At 43.2% G+C, this 18,800-nt stretch overlaps 3 protein-coding genes and 2 long non-coding RNA genes across 10 annotated transcripts; 2 read left to right on the forward strand and 3 right to left on the reverse strand.

Annotated features, from left to right (window-relative positions):
* Positions 1-4,260: 4,260 nt before the first annotated feature.
* LOC144005623 (uncharacterized) lies at positions 4,261-8,390 on the reverse strand. The gene is made up of 3 exons (XR_013279629.1): positions 7,266-8,390; positions 6,810-6,896; positions 4,261-6,728 (listed from the first exon to the last, which is right to left on the reverse strand). It is a non-coding gene; the product is annotated as an uncharacterized LOC144005623 (long non-coding RNA).
* LOC144005622 (uncharacterized) lies at positions 4,499-6,389 on the forward strand. Its single transcript, XR_013279628.1, has 3 exons — positions 4,499-4,796; positions 5,272-5,505; positions 5,788-6,389. It is a non-coding gene; the product is annotated as an uncharacterized LOC144005622 (long non-coding RNA).
* Positions 8,391-8,553: 163 nt separating the features above from the next.
* On the forward strand, positions 8,554-10,273 carry eif6 (eukaryotic translation initiation factor 6). Of its 3 annotated transcripts, none has more exons than XM_077503968.1 (7): positions 8,554-8,718; positions 8,860-9,006; positions 9,090-9,175; positions 9,243-9,418; positions 9,481-9,657; positions 9,733-9,917; positions 10,001-10,273. In XM_077503968.1, the coding sequence occupies exons 2-7, from the start codon at positions 8,900-8,902 to the stop codon at positions 10,008-10,010; spliced, it is 741 nt and encodes a 246-aa protein (XP_077360094.1). In that variant the 5' UTR covers positions 8,554-8,718; positions 8,860-8,899; the 3' UTR covers positions 10,011-10,273. The 3 variants fall into 3 exon arrangements, with proteins under 3 accessions (XP_077360094.1, XP_077360096.1, XP_077360095.1); XM_077503970.1 differs by having other exon boundaries at positions 8,562-8,768; XM_077503969.1 differs by lacking the exon at positions 8,554-8,718 and having other exon boundaries at positions 8,775-9,006.
* A 1-nt stretch (position 10,274) lies between these two features.
* On the reverse strand, positions 10,275-12,652 carry map1lc3a (microtubule-associated protein 1 light chain 3 alpha). 4 transcript variants are annotated; one of them, XM_077503971.1, is made up of 4 exons: positions 12,454-12,652; positions 12,019-12,074; positions 11,839-11,945; positions 10,275-11,393 (listed from the first exon to the last, which is right to left on the reverse strand). In XM_077503971.1, the coding sequence occupies exons 1-4, from the start codon at positions 12,491-12,493 to the stop codon at positions 11,183-11,185; spliced, it is 414 nt and encodes a 137-aa protein (XP_077360097.1). In that variant the 5' UTR covers positions 12,494-12,652; the 3' UTR covers positions 10,275-11,182. The 4 variants fall into 4 exon arrangements, with proteins under 4 accessions (XP_077360097.1, XP_077360100.1, XP_077360098.1 ...); XM_077503974.1 differs by having other exon boundaries at positions 10,275-11,354; positions 12,454-12,648; XM_077503972.1 differs by having other exon boundaries at positions 11,839-11,968; positions 12,454-12,633.
* A 1,767-nt stretch (positions 12,653-14,419) lies between these two features.
* On the reverse strand, positions 14,420-17,977 carry dynlrb1 (dynein, light chain, roadblock-type 1). Its single transcript, XM_077503526.1, has 4 exons — positions 17,786-17,977; positions 16,038-16,113; positions 15,168-15,335; positions 14,420-14,582 (listed from the first exon to the last, which is right to left on the reverse strand). Exons 1-4 carry the CDS (start codon positions 17,786-17,788, stop codon positions 14,539-14,541), a joined length of 291 nt encoding a protein of 96 aa, XP_077359652.1. The 5' UTR covers positions 17,789-17,977; the 3' UTR covers positions 14,420-14,538.
* Between the last annotated feature and the right edge of the window lie 823 nt (positions 17,978-18,800).

Consider the following 18,800-nt stretch of genomic DNA (forward strand, 5'->3'; position numbering starts at 1 on the left):
TTTTTTTTAATGTTTTTATTTAAGTATCCCCCTGGCGTATTTGTTTTTTTTGTTTTGTTTTTTGTATTAATAACGTGTGTGTGAAGTGTTCTCAAGTTCTTTGTATAACTTGTTTAAAATTATACAATAATAATAATAATAATAATATTCAAACGTCCTTATTCCAGTTAATATCAAAATAAATAGACTTAAAATCACATTTAAAATCATCCCCAAAGGCTCATGCATTATTTACAGACTAAAATCAAGGACATTTTAGCTAGAATTGTCGTTAGTTTTAGTTAGTTTTGGAAGCATAAAATGCAGTTTCAGTTCAATTTCGTTTTTTTTTTTTTTTTTTTTTTTAAAGCATATTTGTTTTTGTTTCATTAACGAAATCGTTTTGTTTTTTTTAATTTTAGTTTTTTTGTTTTTTGTTTTTTTTAGTTCTAGTTCACTAAAATAACCATGGTCTGAATTGACAGTTCTCGACATCCTGGCATTTTTCATATTTTGCTATTGCAACGCAATGCAAACGCTTCCTTAACACGGTCGGCGTTAGGCTGTAGCTAGCATACAAATCAGGCAGATTGTTGTAGCTGTCAAACGACATTTGAAATGAAAATAATGCTCACATATCAAAGTCCAATATTGCGCACAGCCATTTTGAATTCATTCTGAGAAAACGTCCGCTGGAGGCACATTCCTGCCTGGTGTGGTTCTTTGTTGCCGACAGCAAGTTGGCTAGTGTTAGCGTAGCTTCAAATGGGTTCGGGTAGGTGGTCGGTGACGTGCGTGAGGTTGCCCGGTTGTCAAAGGTCAATGATTCATCCACAAGTCATCAAATTCATGGACGACTTTAATCATCCGCTCATGCTTTTGCGCAGGTGCGACCTACCCAGTGGCCCCTGGAGAAGCCCGCGGGCCCTTTCTAATAACTCAACGTTTTTCGATGTCAAAACTAATCAATTAAATGAGCTCCACCTACCAATAAACAACATCAAATCTGGTTTTATTTTTATTTATACACACACTTGCATTCATCTCAATTTCAGGATCACAAAACAAACAAAATTTAGTACAGGTCAAAGGTCAGCATTTTAGTGAATGAGGGGAAAAGCTAGAGATGATGAAATGATTCACCGCAAATCAATTTGATACTTAACTGGCAGGTGTCAATAATCCCTTTCCAAAAGGTTGCTGACCTCTGACCCTGAGCCATGCTTCAACTTCATCAAACTAGCCAAATGACTGAGATTATCAGCATCGCTTGTGTTGAATCCCAAGCAAACTTTGGAAAAGCCATTTCAAAAAATGGTTGCTTTTCATCGCGCAAACAATCGTTTATTATCGTCAGCAACACACTCAAATGCAAATGAGGATGACCTCATCCAATAATTGATTGTACAAATATACAAACTCGACGTCATCACAAGATTGTGCTTGTGGCTCTTCGTTTGCTTAGGAAAAGTGTGAGGATGATGAAGATGTCAGTGGCCGCTCCTCCTCTTTAGTCAATATTGAGTCAACTCTCATAAGGATGTTGACGACAAAAACACACAACATATTGTGCAAACGACATGCGGGGGCAGAGTGGGGGGAGGGTTGGGGTGGTGGTGGGGGGGGTGGGGCGGGGTGGTTTCGGGCTCGCCCCGCCCACGGATCCGATCAGTAGTCGTGCAGGATTTTGTGCATTCTTTCAGTGGCTTTTCCCATTTTTTCTTTCTTTTTTATTTTTTATTTTTAAGGAACCCCGGCAAGCAAGCTAAACCTTGTAACGTTCCAAAAGAAACAACGTGCGATCGGGAGAGTCACGCTCCCCCCTGCCGTGCTCTCGTCATTCAACAGACGCAATCAAGAGTTTTGATCGTCCCTTTAGGAACAAAACGGAGGCTTGCCTTGCTTTCTTGATTGGCGTTTCACATTGCTCGGCAGAGAAACACCGCCATTCTCCGTCACTATGTACGGAATGTGTTGCGACGTAAATAATGGCAGCGTAAATAACGTTTCTATAAAATGTATTCAACTGGAAATCATTTTTGAAAAATGAATCTCATAGTTATGTTAGTAACAACCAAATAAATAATATAGGACAGTGGTGTCCAAACTACAACTCGGGGGCCATTTGCGGCCCGCCTTCCATTTTTCAGTGGCCTGCGACATATGCTAAAAAATGGCATTTGACTCAGTTCAAATAAAATAAACAAAACACAAATGTTTGGAGATGGTCAAAGAAAGAAGGGAGGGTATCGAAAAAAGGTGCCATTAAAGGTTATTTTATTTTAAAACTAATGAAAAAACTAAAACTAAAATAAAAAAAAACAATATTGTTACTGAAATAAAATGGAAATGCTTTTTAAAAAACGAAAACTAACTGAAACTACATTTTATGTTTCCAAAACTAACTAAAACTAACTATAATTATAGCAAACATGTCCTTCGTTTTAGTCTTTGGTAATCAATTTAATGCATGAGCCTTTGGGGATGATTTTAAATGTGATTTTTAGTAGATTTATTTTGATATAAACCGGAATAATGACGTTTGAAAGTATGTCACAGAGAAGTGACGTCATCTAGTAGGAGCCAATAGAAAAGCACCTTCAGATGACATTGTTCATGCTGTTTTTTTAAATATGGCGCACAAGTAATACACATTTAAAAAAAATAATACTGAAACTAACAAACTAAACTAAAACTAAGCATTTTTTTTAAAGAACTAAACTAATAAAAACTAACAGAACCACCCTGAAAACTAATAAAAACTAACTAAAATCTAAAATTCCAAAACTATAATAACCCTATTGCCATATTACAAATACATTTGTTTATATACTGTAGCATTTTTCTGAACATGCAAAAGCACAAATAAATTATTTGTACAATTTTTAGGACTCAACACAATTTCTCTTCATAACATTATGTGGCCCTTGCGTCCTTCTGAATGTGGCCCTCAAATGAAAAAGTTTGAACACCCCTGGTCTAAAGTTTCTACAAAATGTATTAAACTGGAAATGATTTTTGAAAAATGAATCTCATAGTTATGTTAGTAACAACCAAATAAATAATATAGAGCAAACTTGTCATGACAGCCGGGGTTCCTTTTAGGAAAAGGCTCCAAAATAAAAAATGGAGGCAGCCACCCTGTGTCTGTGGCCAGGGAATATCTTGCTTCTCCAAATGTGCCGTACCGAGGGGACCGGCGGCGAGTGACCAGACGTGCATGATCACGCTTGACCTTTGACACCGCCGTCAGCTGTAGTCCGCCGCGCACGCGCACATGCTCGTCAGTACCAGTTGGTGCACGTGATCAGGAAGCGCATGTCGTCCACCTTCCGCGTTCCCATCATGCACTGCGGCAGCTCTCCTGAAAGCGCAACAACGCTTGACCGGCTTCCAAGCTTGACTCACGCACACACACACATGCAAGCACGCGCATGCGTGTCACCTTGCGATTGCGGCACGTCAGAGGGCGGTGGCGTGTCGTGTTGCCGTCGGTCCGGTTGACTTTGCTGTCCTCCCATCCTGCTTTTCTCCTGACCATGATGACATCATCATCATCGTCATCATCATGTCACATGACTTGTATGTCCAACCTGCGTCTGACGCACTTAGGTCCCTTGACGGCGCGCTTGGTACGCTTCCCTCCAAAGATTTGACGGATTGTGGCGAGGGCTCACTCGTCGTCAGTCCGATATTTTGTTGGCTAACAAAACAAAACAAAATCAATCAAAAGCAAGGGCGGGGCTTAATTAGCGCCATGCTTGTTTCATTTGGCTCAGAGACGAGAAATGAACAGACAGAAACTCGCTTTGTCAGCATTTGTTAAGGACCAAAATGAAAAATGTTTGCTTTCAAATGGTCAGGATTTGGAGGACATGCAAGTCTGAATTCGAAATCAGCCCGTTTGATGAGCATACAAATGGTTGCTTCCGAATGTTATCTGCCAACTTTTCCCAGCCATCATCATCATCTACAAAAAATATGAATTCTTGCCGCTTTCCGATTGTACCGACACACACCTCCAGGCTCTTCCTGTCCAGACTTAAATGGAATGTTTGGCCAAAAAGACAAAACAAGCGAATATGAAGGACAAAACTGAAGAAAAGAACTTGAATGTGCACCATCAGACTCTATGTCTCAAATGATTGATGCAACTTTTGAATTTGAATTGTAAATGAATGTAAATAGCTCAAGGTGACATTGAATCGCCGTGCTGTTCTTGCGCGTTTTGTATACTGTTTTACTTCACTATTTATCATAAAAGACACTGTATACAAAATGTTAGTCACATATAATTGTTTATTATTGTTGACGACTTCTTAATTCGTCCCAAATGTAATCTAGTATAATTATTGCGACAATTCCAATTGGTGTTGCAACCATTTCAAAGTACACGTTCCTGTTGTTGACACAATGATAGCAACCACTGTTAATTTTATGCAAACGTAGAAATTAAAAAAATCTTTCTAAAAAACAAAGACGTCACGAAACCTTTTCTCGTGCAAAGCGAGCGTTTATAGGTCGCTTGCACATGTCGTCACTTCCGCCTCGGATTTCTCGTAGTCGCCATGCTGGGTGGCCTCCATTTACGTAGCGATTCGGTCTAACACGTATCTATCACGTTTGTTTTCTGCGTTTAAAATGGTACATTGTTGCTGCATCGTTGGCTGTTCGAACAAAGCCAAGGGGGAAAATGGTCGGTCTTTTTTCCGAATTCCGAAAATAATTAGGAACCAGGGCCTGGAGACAGAGGAGTGCGGACTCCGGAGGGAAGTCGTTACTTTGGGCTCGTGTGTGCAGCGATCACTTTGTGAGCGGTAAGCTTGTTTACCTTTATTTAATTTAATGCATAAGGATTAATAACGTTTCGACCGCCCATATATGGGCAAGTTGCTTATGTTTTGGATTCATGAGCAAGCAAGTTCGGTAGTACAAGCTGGCTAGCGGACGTTAGCCGAAAGCTAACATCGAACATTTTCACCCAAGTAGTGCCAGTGCAAAGTGTTTACTGCTGAAATTGGATTGATTAGTCTTGGGCTCTTAATGCCGATAACATGTTTTTTGGTGGCAAAATGTAAACTTGGAAAAAAGAGACAGAAGGGGGTGATGCAAGAAAACAGACCCCCGGGGGTGATGCAAGTAAACAGACCCCGGTAGCCTACACATCATGCTAAAGAACTTATTCGGTAGCCTACACATCATGCTAAAGAACTTATTCACGGCCACCCTACTGCGGTAAAATAACCAGTCTTTCCATATTTTATTTGTTTATATATTTGTTTATTTTAACAGGTCGCCCTGCGCCCGTTTTTCTGTCCAATCATCCCGACTGGGCTCCAACATTAAAGTTGGGTCCCAAGTTACAACATCTATGTCTCAGCCCAGTCGGTGCCAAGATATGAACGTGCACAGGAGAGACAAGCAAAGAAAAGACGACTCGGAAGTGGCAGAGAGTTTGTTGCAGTTATGCAGCCAGATGGCTCCAGTAACCTGTACCCTCAAGTACTGCTGACATCATTGACTCTGGTATGCCACTCAGAATTCATTACATGATATATTGTATGCATGAGTGAATGTATGTGTTTATGTTTGTGTGTGTACACGCACCTTATATTTTAGAGACATTTGGAAGTGTTTATAGAAATAAGTATTTGCCTGTAGCAATGTTCATACATTAAAAAATGCAACAAAATGTGTACATTTCTTTTACACTGACAAAAAAACTATACTACTGTACTATATTAAACCTATTACTGGTATGTATTTTTTTGTGATCTTTTTTTTTATTATTATTTATTATTTCTTTAGGGATCTCATGCCACACCGACTTGATTGCCAATGACATGATGGAAACGAAGGCGAGCATCAAAGCATTGGAGGAGGACAACATGCGACTGTTTGTTTGGCGCTAATAAAGGCAGCGAATATACAAATTCTATTGTTGGGTTTGTTTACAAAGCTATACATAATACAAATGACAGGATTTGACTCAATATGGCAATATGGTCCCTCTTAAAGTAATGGCATAAATCTCTATTATTTCTAAAAGCACAAAAAATGAAGTGAATAATGATTAGATGTAGTAATTTCAGGGATAAAATTGAACTGTTAATTAATGCAGTTTATTTTAGCACAGGTGCCTACCATCCTGAGATATTTACATTAAAATTCCTTACTGCTTATCCTCACGAGGGTTGATAATTTGTGTCAAAATATTAGGCCATTATTTTAAGAGTATGACGGTATGATGTAATGTTGATGGGGTATGCAATGACTTTCATTATGCTATGTACAGAGGAAAAAGTTGCTCTCTTTTAAATTTGTTTAATGTAAGACAAGTACCAGTACTGTTACAGTTTTCCCAATAATCCTTGTTTCACACTTGTCACAAAACCACTGTCCACTGTGCCAATCTAGACTTCCAAAACGCAGTCTAGATTGGCACACTTCAAGTGATATCATTTGATTTTACAATGTGCTGCAGCACAAAAAAACTACTTTACTCCGCATCTTTGAAGTACATGAGCAAGTGGTAGGTGACAGCGGCTGAGCAGGAACACTGGAAGTCCACTGCTGATCTAGTAACTGCTCTCCCGAGCAGTTCAGGTAAGGAGGGGATTTTGGGGAAAAAAAACTCTGGCTTTTCCAGCTGGCCAAAACGAGCGATCTGGGTGGACTCGCTCAATCACACTTTGTCCACACCACAAAGTCGCAGAAGTCCGTCCAGTTAAACTCATCTGTGCCTGAATCTGAAAATATTACAAACATTGTAATGAAAATATGAAACATAGAATTAAATAATAAACTACAAAAAGTAAAGCCATACATACCTGGTAATAATATTGGTGTTGTCGTGACAAGTGATGGGAATTGTTGCCATCCGGCACCAGACAGAAATTGGGTGTTGTGACAGCCTCCTTAACCGTGAGATCATAAGAAAAGCTGTCAGTATGCTCAGTAGTTACCATGAACACGTTTTATTGTACTGGAAACTGAAACTAAAAATACGTCCTCTGAGAGTGGTTAACCTTAACCATTTAGCATAAGTTGATTAAGTAACATGTAACCAGTGAAAGGGTAGCATTAAATTTAATTAAGCCACGGGGAGGCTGTGCATAGTTACTTTTTATTCTTATACGCTCTGCCATATTTGCCTGTTATAAAATTATTAGAAAAACCACATCAGGTAAACCCAGCTGTGCATGTAAACACAATGATAACAGGAAGCCTGAGAACAAATCAACATTTTTGTGTGCAGAATTACCAACACCATGTGGTTTACTTACGTGCAACAGCAACAGTTTCTTCTGATGCGATGTTAAAGTTTACACTCTGTATCCACCCGCTTACAAAATAATTGTAAGCCTCCAGGGATTTGTTGGCGTGTTATGGAGCATGTTGTCAACACGAGGTAGTGAAAGATGTCCAGAGATGTCACATTTGGCCAGCAAGCTTTCTCCGTCAAAAAAAATTAACCCTTGGTCAGGACGTAATTAGGATCAATCCCACCACACAGAGACACCTTCTGCCTGTATCGTTGTTTTTGATCTTCCGGTAAATCGTGAAAATACTGCGAAAATTACATCAGGTTGATGAGCTCTACCGTGTAACTCACGAGTGTACCTTGTGAACCGGCGGACACCCAAGATGGCGCCCGAAGAAAAAACTCCCATGATGCATTACGATGTGCAAGCGACCTATATTCTAGTTACTAACGTGTTCAAGCTAACGAGTTCTACGCAAAACGGCAACTTTTGCGAACAAATTGACGTTTCACTACACGACAGTTCTCTATAACACTCTTTCAAGCACATAAAATATATTCACCGTGTGCGCCCTTGCTCACTTGTTGAATGTATTTATGAAAGTGAGATGGAGGATGGATGGCTGGACTTCTGCAGCGCGAGCGCGTTACACGACATCCGCCCGGCGAACTACAACTTCCGCATTAGAGGGCACTCAGAAAAAACTTTATAAAATTCATACATTTGATTTAATAACATTTTACAAATGTATACAATCATCACTCTCGCGTTATATTTGTGACTAAAGCCAAAAATTAGCTACAAAAAATAATTTTATTATGAAAATGTTTTGGCCGCTGCCCTTCCGATACACAGCGTTGATCTGCATAGATTACTGGATAGCCCACACGAGCGACAGGGCGGCCATTTTACTCCTCCCATCTTTCGGGTGGCTTTTATTGCTCAATTCCTTAGACACCAACATTAAGATTTGGCAGACACATCGTTTGCTAAATTACAGGTATAATTCTGAAATAAAAATATACAAGTTTCGTCCTGTAAACATCAATAACATAATATATAATTCATACATGTATTTAAGGCAAGTTGTAACATTTCTGAAGTCCTCTTGTTTATGTTCAACAAATTTAAAACATCATAAATCATACTGTTACTACTATGTACTGTCTCAAATGTTCTCCAATTTGGATACAGTATCCAAATTGGAGAACATTTCAGACAGTACATAGACCTTGGCCACCCTTGCTGTATCGTATGTGGTCAATAAATTAATAATCCAGTCACTTATTCAGATCAGTGGTAAAGACCGCGGATGTACGACGTACAGGCGTCAACGTAACAACGTCATCACGCACTAACGGAGCGGAAGTGAGCACGTGAGGCCGCTGAAGACACGCGCACGTCGGAGGGAAAAGAAATAAAATAAGACGAAAAGAAAAAAAAGATCATCTGAGGGGGCAACTTTCTTCTAAAGGTGCTTTTGTTCTTCGCGCTCCACATCACTTGACGTGGCCGGCCGCTGAGGTTCATGCGTCGTGAGGCCTGCGCCCGCTCGCGAGTTAGTTCGCGCGCTAACGCCGAGATTTGGCTTTTGCGCCTGTTGTGTGTCCGTCAGGTGAGCTGAGTTGAGTTTAGGCGAGGCCGTTTGCGACGCCATGGCCGTGCGCGCCTGCTTCGAGAAGAGCAACGAGATCGGCTGCTTCGCCAAACTCACCAACACTTACTGCCTGGTGGCCATCGGCGGCGCGGAAAACTTCTACAGGTGAGCGCCGGGAGTCCGTGACGTCACCTCGCGCAAACCTCGCGGCTTCACCTCCGTCTTGTGTGTCCTTCCTCACCCGCCAGCGTGTTCGAAGGCGAGCTGTCCGAGAGCATCCCGGTGGTGCACGCGACCATCGCGGGATGTCGCATCATCGGACGCATGTGCGTGGGTGGGTGAGTCGCCTCGTATCGGGTCGCTTCCGGCGACGTGACGTGACGGCGTGCGTGCCTTCGCAGGGAACCGCCATGGCCTGCTGGTTCCCAACAGCACGACGGACCAGGAACTGCAGCACATCCGCAACTGCCTTCCCGACACCGTTGGCATCCAGAGAGTGGAGGAGCGTCTGTCGGCGCTCGGCAACGTCATCGCCTGCAACGACTACGTGGCGCTGGTCCACCCAGACCTGGATAGGGTTAGACCAGCTGAGCGAGGGACTGATTGACTGCATGGACTGACTGTGTTTGACTTTAACAGGAGACGGAGGAGGTTCTGTGCGACACGCTGAAGGTGGAGGTGTTCCGCCACACGGTGGCCGATCAGGTTCTGGTGGGCTCGTACAGCGCCTTCAGCAACCGGGGCGGCCTGGTGCACCCCAAGACGTCCATCGAGGACCAGGATGAGCTGTCATCGCTCCTGCAGGTCCCGCTGGTGGTGAGTGGCCGTCGGTCGGTTGGCCGCTGTCAGACCGCCAACCCGCCTGCCTCTCACGCTGGCGTTTTGCGGCAGACGGGCACAGTGAACCGAGGCAGCGACGTGATCTCCGCGGGCTTGGTGGTCAACGATTGGTCGGCCTTCTGCGGGTTGGACACCACCAGCACTGAGATGTCGGTCATCGAGAGCGTCTTCGGGCTGGGTGACGATGCGCGGCCCTCCGCCATCACCGCCTCCATGAGGGACTCGCTCATCGACAGGTCGCGCACGCCCACATACACATTTGTCCACGCTCGGACACGGCCACGTGTGTACTGATGCGTTTTTGTGTTTGTGTGTTCAGCATGGCGTAAGGAGAGGACCGCATCAACAGATGGACTTTTGGGGGGAGTTTAGGGGCACGCACATGCAAACAAGATGGCCGCCATGAGGGGGTGGTGCAGCAGGAAGTGACGTCACGGTTGGCTGCTGCACGTTTGCGGTCACGTGTCAACGTGCGGAGACGTCATCGCGTCCTTGACGTCACGTGATCATGAGTCGGGTCAACAAATTGTTTTACCAAATGACAGTGCAGATTTCCCCCATGGCTGGATGGCAATAAAAACCACAACTACAAGTGCACGTTTCAACTTTATCATTGCTTTCAAGTCAATATTTACAACATTTTCTCAACCCTTGGGGATAAAAATGGCCACACGAGGTCAGTTGTTCTATTAGCGAGGACGAAACTGACTCCAAGTGATACTTGACTCATTGAGCCATTTTCAGCAGTAAAAAGTTCATATTTTGTCTATAATTAATATAGTAACTTAATTTTTCATGTACAATGAATACCTTTTAAAAAGTAACTTTTCTACTTGCTGTCGACTGACATCACCTGTGCTGAGGAAGTAGGTAACAACAAATCATGGCTCAGATTACTGACCAAACCCAGAAAACAGGTGAGCCATGATTGGTCATTACCTACTTCCTCAGCACATGTGATGTCATCAGTCAACACCAAGTAGAAAAATTACTTTTCAAAAGTATTAAATGTACATGAAAAATAATTATCAAATTAATTCTGCACAAAATATTAACTTTTCACTGCTGAAAATTGGTCAGTAAGTCAAGTACACCTTTAAGATTGCTTGTTGAACAGGAAGTAAGGCAGATGGCCACTTCCTGTTGGCTTTGTAAAGTGAAGATTGACAGCATCTTGTGCTCGAGATTACATTTGGCCTTCATACCAAAGAAAAGATAAGTCATGTAACGTGTGTGTTAGCATCAAGTTGTGTGCAATGATTTCGAACTACAAAAATTGGTTTACCCCCTCAAAAAAAATGCCTGATGGTGTTGCTCGTTCTCCAGCCGGCCGAAGGTCCATCGATGCCGCTGATACGAGACAACACAGGCGACGTGCTCAAGATTTGGTGAGATCAAGTGAGGCCTATCTGCACAACTTTTTGTCATTTCCACAAAAGGAGGCAGCCGCTAAGGAAGTGCCAGCTAACGGCTGCTTCCTGCCGCCCTTCAAAATAAGAGATTAGCAGACTACGTGGCCGAAGGTCTCCTGCGAGGCGTACACCATGTACAGGAAGCCGTCGTCGTCGCGCTCCTGCTCGTAGATCTCCGAGATGGCCGCCGCCACAGAAACCAAGCTGTGCTGATTGACCAGCAGGAAGAAGGCTTGCGTGGGGTTCAGCTGCAGACGACGCCTGCACCAGACGCCAGTTAGCAACCTCGCCATGGGAACGCTCACACAAACATGACACAACACAAACATTAAAAAAAAAAAAAAAAAAAAAAACTATTCATCAAAGAAACAAGACCCATTTTCATCATGAATAAATCGTCTTGAGCCAAACTTAACTTCCAATTGCTCCAATTTCAGCCTCTTGCGCTTTTTGCGAGGCGTCCCTGGAAGCTTCTTTGGGTCTTTATGCTTTGATTTTTTTTTTTTTTTCGCATTTTTGAACATTTTCTAACGGATGTGACAAATCAACCAGAAACAGAAGCATCAATTCAAAATCGTCATGAAGCAAATCAATAGACATCAGGGAAAGAAAAAAAAGAAAGAAAAGAAATTATTCAATTAATGGGTCGAATATTCGATTGGTTTAACGAGGCAAATTGTACATTTCGTACCCTCAACAGCCCAGTCGCAAGAAAACCACGTGACAATACAAGTTGACGTCATACCTGATGATCTTGACCAGCTCGCTCATGTTGACGTGGTCTGGGACCAGGAACTTGGTCTTATCCAGAACAGGGAGTTGTTTCTCGCCCTTGTAACGCTCCATGATCACCTGTGACACGCACACACAGTCACCTGCAAAATGGTCACGGGCACAGCTCGTGTTTGTGTGCGCGTATACGTACAGGGATCTTGTTGGGATGTTGCTTTCGGATCTGTTGGACTTCTTGGCATCGTTCAGCTGTTGACGTCATTTGAGACAGAACACATGATTAGCACAACAATTGGGATCATAATATAGTACATATCTTTTTTTTGCAATCACTCATTCACACACTCACACATAATACAGTACATATCGTTGCAGCATTCAGCAGCTGCGGTGACGTGAGAGTCCTTCACCGCTAGGTTAACGTTTGTGCTTCTTTTTCTTTTTCCTTTCTTCAAATAAACACTTGGTGCTTGCCTGCAAAGGCTAGACTAGGCTAACCGAGCCACTTAAATTGTGGAAATGGCTTTTCGCCTGAAATGGTAACCGAAAAAAAGCTGAGCAATGTTGTGGCAAACAGGGCGGCTAGCAAATTCGGCTCGTTGTGTTTGTTTTTTTCCTTGCCACTCACCGAACGTCCTCCTTTGCTTAAAGCTTCTGTCCGACGGCATCGCGGGCGTGTCGAAGAAGAAGAGGACTTTTGCTGCGGCTTGGGAGCACTTTGTAATCACTTGTTCCACCGAAGACGGAGGAAAAACTGATGCAAACAAGCTAACGCCGCGAACTACAAAGTGGCTGCCAACAGTGACGTCAGTGTTGCCATGTAAACCACGACGCCATTTTAGTTGCAACACCACCGATGTGGGCGGGGCTTCGGAATCAAAATAAACAATTTTTACTACATTCTAAAAACGGGGCTTTTTAATAAACTTTGGCTTCTTCCCGTCAGCCCTTTTTTCTTGTCGGGTATTTTATATGCTGTAATTATATGATGAAATGCTCAAATTGTCACAATGATGTCAGAATGGAAAAATGAACAAATAAACGTGACCAAATAAAATACAGCATTGCTGTCAATTGTTTATTGCTGGGCTGACAATTATCTTTTAAGGTGGTAAAAGGCCTCATCACCCATTTGATACCCTTTTTCTATAGACGTGTTTTCATTTCTCTCGCAATGTTCAAACCGTCATAGATTTGAAAAATATAGGTCAACTATTACACAAAAAAGTGCAAAATTGCACTTAAAAAATCCACGCCACAGGAAGGCTGTGAAAGGTAAACCGTGTTATAGCAAGGGAACACTAGCACATATAGACAAAATAAAATATAAGTTGGCCGTTTAATAAGTAAATGAAATGTCAGTAAATGAACACAAAATCACTTTTATTCGGGTGATCATGATTGGTTTAATTTTCGATTCTCAATGTTTACAGCGAAACTGTCACGATGGCAAAAATGAAGCTTTTGTGAAGACTCCAATTGCTTCACAAAAAATGATTCCGGTCTTGAAGCTTCAGTTATAGCCCCCTCTCCTGGCCAAAAGCACGACGGCATCGTCTTGAAATCATCTTGACGTCAATACAAAATACATTTTGCTTTGGTTTTATAAATAGCAATGAATGTGTCATAAGTTGGAAGTGCCTGTGGCCATTTTGTGGGGTGAGGAAGACTCAAATAAGGCACCTTTTTAAACAGTTTCCAAATTGAGATTTTTCCAACAAGGACAATAATCCTCCACACGGAACAAATGATGCTGTCGTGCTTGAAAATATTTTGACATTTGCAAGCCGAGCGAGGAATGCATGTCTGTCACAAAAAAAAAAAAAAAGTGTGGCGTACGTCTGAGCGCGCCTCAAATGCATCCACCCCAACACCTACAACCAAATGGAGCAACGAACCGCATCATCATCCCGTTGAGGGGCTTTGTTTGGGTCATGTGACTTGATTTGAAGCAAGCGTCCAAGTGGTGCTTCAATGAAAAACAAAACACAAAAACAAAAAAGTAGCTGACTGCAGCACATTTTAAACTTGGCTGTCAATGGAAAAGCTGCTGAGAAGTGAATACGAGAGCACCACTGCCACCTACTGTAGTGGATGTCCAATTACACTTGACTCTAGTAAGACTAAAACAAAACAACAACAAAAAAACGGCTGCATCACATATTTGAGAAAATTTGCTTTCAATGTTGTGAAAGGGCAGCAACTGTGGAGCGCGCGGCCACCGCCTCTGCCTCGCAGCAGGGAACAATTTTGTCAGGACCCTTGTCCCAGCAGGCTACACGGCACACTTAGTCTTGGCGCATTTTTGTGTGGTGCCATGGCAACATGATCACATTTGCTGGCATCCGAGTGTGAATGCGCGGTGCTTGGCACGCCCGCCTCACAGTCGCAGGGTCCGGATTCAATCCGAGTCGGCGCCATCGGGCGGGCAAGCGCCTTTGTTTGCCCGTCCCTTGTTTAGAGACCAGTCCGCCGGTTGTCTACGACTGGTCCATTTGTCAATGCGACCGGTCCCGGGATTGCGTGCCAATCACGTGCCAACAAAACGTGCACAGGGTCAGAATGGTTCAGTAGAGTGGACAGGAAGACGAAGCTGACGAGTCTTCGCAACATTTATTGAAAACACAACTTACAAGATGGCGACAGGAGGAATGAGCAATAGAGTTGTTTTGGGGGAATGCCAAAAAGAAAGAGGAAGGCGGCTCGTTGCTCTTCAGTCTGACGGATTCTGGATGACGATCATGAAATAGTCCTTATCTGCACACAACAAAGAAAGCAGGCGGCGTGTCAGTAGCGAGGACACCTGCTACGGAGGACCAAAACTGACAAAATTAAAAATAAATCGGTCGAAAAGGCGGTCTGTGGGCGGCGTGGCTCAGTGGTATGGTGTTCGTCTCCCAACCCAGGGGTTGTGGGTTCGATCTCATGCCATTGTTACCACGTCGAAGCATCCTTGAGCAAGATACTGAACCCCCAATTGCTCCTGATGCTGCGTCATCAGTCGGTGAATGGGTAGTCAAAATGTAAAGCGCTTTGAGGGCCTCGTAAGGTGGAAAAGCGCCATATAAATGAAGCGCCAAGTGCCATTTAAAAACAGCTTGAGTCTGTCGATGACCCGGTCAAGACGTCATAAATCGGTTTTATGTTGCTGATATATGAAACCAGGCTGTCATAAAACAGTCCAGATGTTATCGATTCAGTGCCTTAAGTGCCTAATTTTTTAATTATATTTTTTTATATCCATTTTTCACTTAAATCATTTATTTATGTAGTGACATATTTATTCTGAATTTTGTCAGTTTTGGTCCTCCATAAGCAGTGGTGGTGGCGGCAGAGAGCGACCTGGCGCGATCATTATCTCGTTCTTCTTTGAGCGTAGCCGCAGGAAGGTGAGGTCGTTGAGCGGGTCGATGTCGCGGATGGTGCTGCGCGCCTTCATCACCAGTTGGTGGATCAGGCCGGCGTAGTGCACCGTGCTGCTGTTGTCCAGCGTCGAGCGGATGGGAATTCCTCAATGCACAAACAAACAAACGTGATTGGGACGTGGCTTCGCCTTCACATAAGCGAAAACAAAACTTTCACGCCTCAACTTGATTCCTAAAGTCCACAGAAAGAAACGTCAATGCTCCCGAGGAAGGGACTAGCGTCATGCTAACAAGCTACCACCCTTCAAGGTCATGTCTCCCTCACCTGGGGATGATATAATTTGAGTCAGGTGTGTTGGAGGAGAGAGGCATGGCAAACAAGCCAGATAGGCAAGGGGCCGCCTCGCAGAAGGTGAACAGCGACAATGTCAATTTTTAAAAAATGCGCACAAATAGAGACATAATTTTATGAGTCGTGCTCGACTTGCAGGTAAGACACACCTGCCCAAAATGATTGGCTGCTGCATCAGTGCGTGGCAGGGCAGGGCGGGACTAGATGCAGCAGCCAATCATCATGGAAATCTGTTTGTCTGCCGGAAGAGATGAAGCACATGATTGGCCAAAAGGAGGATTTGCAAAACAAGTGCTTTGGGTTAGGAGCTCAACTCGTATCTCAAGGCAATACTTGATGGTGTCCATAGGCAGTAAGACGCAATCACTTGCTAGTTGACAAGGGAGGAGCACATATTGTTCGAATGGGACTGGCAGGAGATTTTTTTATTTTTTTTTAAAACATGTGCCCAAACTGCACTCAAATCCCTCGCTCGCGATGGAGAATTGGTCTCACCGTCCGAGTTGACAATGATGAGGCCCTGCACTCCTTTCTGGCCCAGAATTCTCTTGAGGGTCTCCTCCACTTCAGCCTAGGCAACACCAAAAAACAAAAAAACAAAAAACAAAAAAAAAAACATGGCAACGTTCAAGTCAGACGACATTTCCTTCCCATTTGGCAGGCACACACATCATTTACAACCAGGAAATAAAAAGGGGCTGCAGTTAGCAAATATTTTGCGCTTGTCATACTCAAACTTCGATCGAAATATTGGCTTAAAAAAAGAAAAAAGATAATACATAAAAGAGAAAAGAATCAAATGATGAAATTAAGAAGCAACTTTTTGATTTTGAGATCATCATCACGTTGACTTTCAAATATGGATAGCAACAAAGCGTCTGAGTGGTGTCAGACCCACCGGAGCCAAAACGGCACATTACAGAGATCAAAACGGATGGGTCGGAAGTGCACGTGCTCTAGGCTTTCAGCAAAAACGTGTTTTTTTGGCTATTATTCAGTTAGTGCATTCATAAGCTCGATTTTCCCACTTGGATGCAGGACAGGCAGGCAACAGACTGGAGCTAGCTGATTTGCCGGCAGACCTGGCAGTGAGCGGACTACTTTTTTTTTTTTTTCCCTCACATGTCCCAAAACAAGTTGTGTCTTGAATGAAGTGTTTGTTGACCGCTGTTGAGACCAAAGCAGTCAGAAACACAGAAAGGCCTTTGTTGACATTAACTTGATAATAAGCGGCCACAGTCGTCATTCAAATGGGATTTTTGTAATGTTTTTGCGCTATCACTCCTCGGGGGGATACTCATGAGTGAACACTCGTGCTGGCATCGCTCTGAAATAAAGGCAGACGGAACATCTCGATTTTTTTCCATTTTTCTTGTTTTTCACAAAAAAAAAACACAAACTCATGGAATATCTCAAATGATGAAACGGGCTGGGCGAAGTCAGGAGTTGACATCACGTGGACAAGTGAGGTCAAACCATCGCCACAAGCATCCTGAGTCTGCTTGTGCCACTTCAGAATGTGTGATTGGGATCTGCCTGCATTCTGCAATAAGCCGATCATATTTTGCCGTGACCGGCAACTAGAGCTATTTTGCCATCAATGAATCGCTACAAGTTCAAATTCTGCGCCAGTGAATGCTCATGGAATCAGGGTCTCGGGTTCGAAACAGACTACATGCTCTGAAGTTTCCGGTTAGGGTTCGGCTGCTGATGTCAATTGCAGCCTATTTTCGGTAGAAAAATACAAATGAAAGCTTGGTGAAAAGACACAAGAAGGGGGTAAAGCGAGGCAGGAACCACGCCCACTGACAGTGTATGACCCGGTCCGACCATTCTGAGGCGTTCGCGGCAAAATAGCGCAAGGACACGGCCAATTTGTTCCTCGCAGTTAATCCAAAAAAAACCCGAGGAAGCGGTGAGCACCGTTTGGTGATCTCGTCAAGCAGGGAGGCAAATGGGTCCTATTTGTTGGTATGACCCGGCCGGGGGTTGAACCCACAACCTCGCAGTCTCAGGACGGACGATAGTCCACTGAGCTACTATTTGGGAAAGAAAAAGAAAGACGATCTCGTGCTTAAATAAATAAATAAATACATAAATAAAGTGCTGCTAATAATGTGCTAACATGACAACGCCCGAAGAGCAACAAACAAACCAAACGTCACTGAAGGCAGGCAACATTACAAACATCAACTTGCAAATACGGTGGCATAGTCATCATCATTGTTATCATCATTTCTTACCATTTAAAGCTGGAAAGAGTCAACTAGATCGACGAGACAATTCAAGAAATTTTAAAAACGAAGCACTAACTTCCGGCTTGCGCTTCTTCTTCGTCTTTTTTCCCCCCCTTCTTCGGGCGTCTTCGGCGACACCGCGCCTCCCACTAGTGGCCAGAAATAAGACACGGTTCGTGTCCTTCACTGTACTCGTTATGTACGGTATATAATGTAATATAACACCGCAATGACGTCACCGCATGTCATTACGCACACCTTCGCATGTAACAATGAGGGCGTATCTTGGGGAAAACTTTTTTTTTTTTAACTTGAAATTAAACATGGCTACAGTAAAGTTTTTCTTTGCATGTATTAAAATGACCGGTAGACTGCGGGAAAACGCTTTGGCACAAGTCAGAATCAGAATGTCAAAAACCTTGGCGCAATTTTACGGTTTGAGGCTCAAACACTGCACTAAATTGACGTGGTCACGTCACGTGACGTGACACTGTCGAGAAGCGAGTCTTCACGTCGGATGAGGGTGCAAGCAGTCGTGCACTTCATGTTTCTTCATTGTAGCAAATATATGATGACATATTCTTTACAATTATTCTTACAAAGCTTCTCTTTATCTTTCATGTTAACCTTTGCGTCTAGATGAAGACATTTGCACTTGAGCTATTTCATCTGCTTTTTGTACCACTAAAGCAATTGTGTTGAAATGGTTCAGTGCTAGCTCCGTGGTCTAGTGGTAGCGTGTCCACCCTCAGACTGGGAGGTCGTGGGTTCAATCCCCCGGCTGGGAAACACCAAAGACTATAAAAATAAACAACCATGTGCTTCGAGGCATTTGACATAATTCAGTGTGGTGACATCTACTGGGCAAAATATATTTTATTTACATTCAGCAAAAGGGCAAAACGTCATTAAAAGTATGACACTGTTGTGTCAGTTTTAAATGAAAAAGCGAAATAATTGTGCAACAGAAAACTGATGATTGGTATTTGAATAAAATGCTTGTGACACTGGGACGGGGATT

This window comes from Festucalex cinctus, chromosome 17 (assembly GCF_051991245.1).
Source record: "Festucalex cinctus isolate MCC-2025b chromosome 17, RoL_Fcin_1.0, whole genome shotgun sequence".
Classification (NCBI taxonomy): domain Eukaryota; kingdom Metazoa; phylum Chordata; class Actinopteri; order Syngnathiformes; family Syngnathidae; genus Festucalex; species Festucalex cinctus.

Coding starts and splice junctions, on each gene's coding strand:
- eif6 (XM_077503968.1), top strand. CDS start 8,900: ATGGCCGTGCGCGCCTGCTTCGAGAAGAGCAACGAGATCGGCTGCTTC. Junction 9,007..9,089: donor GGCGCGGAAAACTTCTACAG/GTGAGCGCCGGG, acceptor CTCACCCGCCAG/CGTGTTCGAAGGCGAGCTGT. Junction 9,419..9,480: donor TCCACCCAGACCTGGATAGG/GTTAGACCAGCT, acceptor TGACTTTAACAG/GAGACGGAGGAGGTTCTGTG.
- map1lc3a (XM_077503971.1), bottom strand. CDS start 12,493: ATGCCGTCGGACAGAAGCTTTAAGCAAAGGAGGACGTTCG. Junction 11,946..12,018: donor AACATCCCAACAAGATCCCT/GTACGTATACGC, acceptor TGCGTGTCACAG/GTGATCATGGAGCGTTACAA. Junction 11,394..11,838: donor GAGCTGGTCAAGATCATCAG/GTATGACGTCAA, acceptor TGTTTGTGTGAG/CGTTCCCATGGCGAGGTTGC.
- dynlrb1 (XM_077503526.1), bottom strand. Junction 15,336..16,037: donor CATCATTGTCAACTCGGACG/GTGAGACCAATT, acceptor TTGTGCATTGAG/GAATTCCCATCCGCTCGACG. Junction 14,583..15,167: donor CGAGATAATGATCGCGCCAG/GTCGCTCTCTGC, acceptor TGTTGTGTGCAG/ATAAGGACTATTTCATGATC.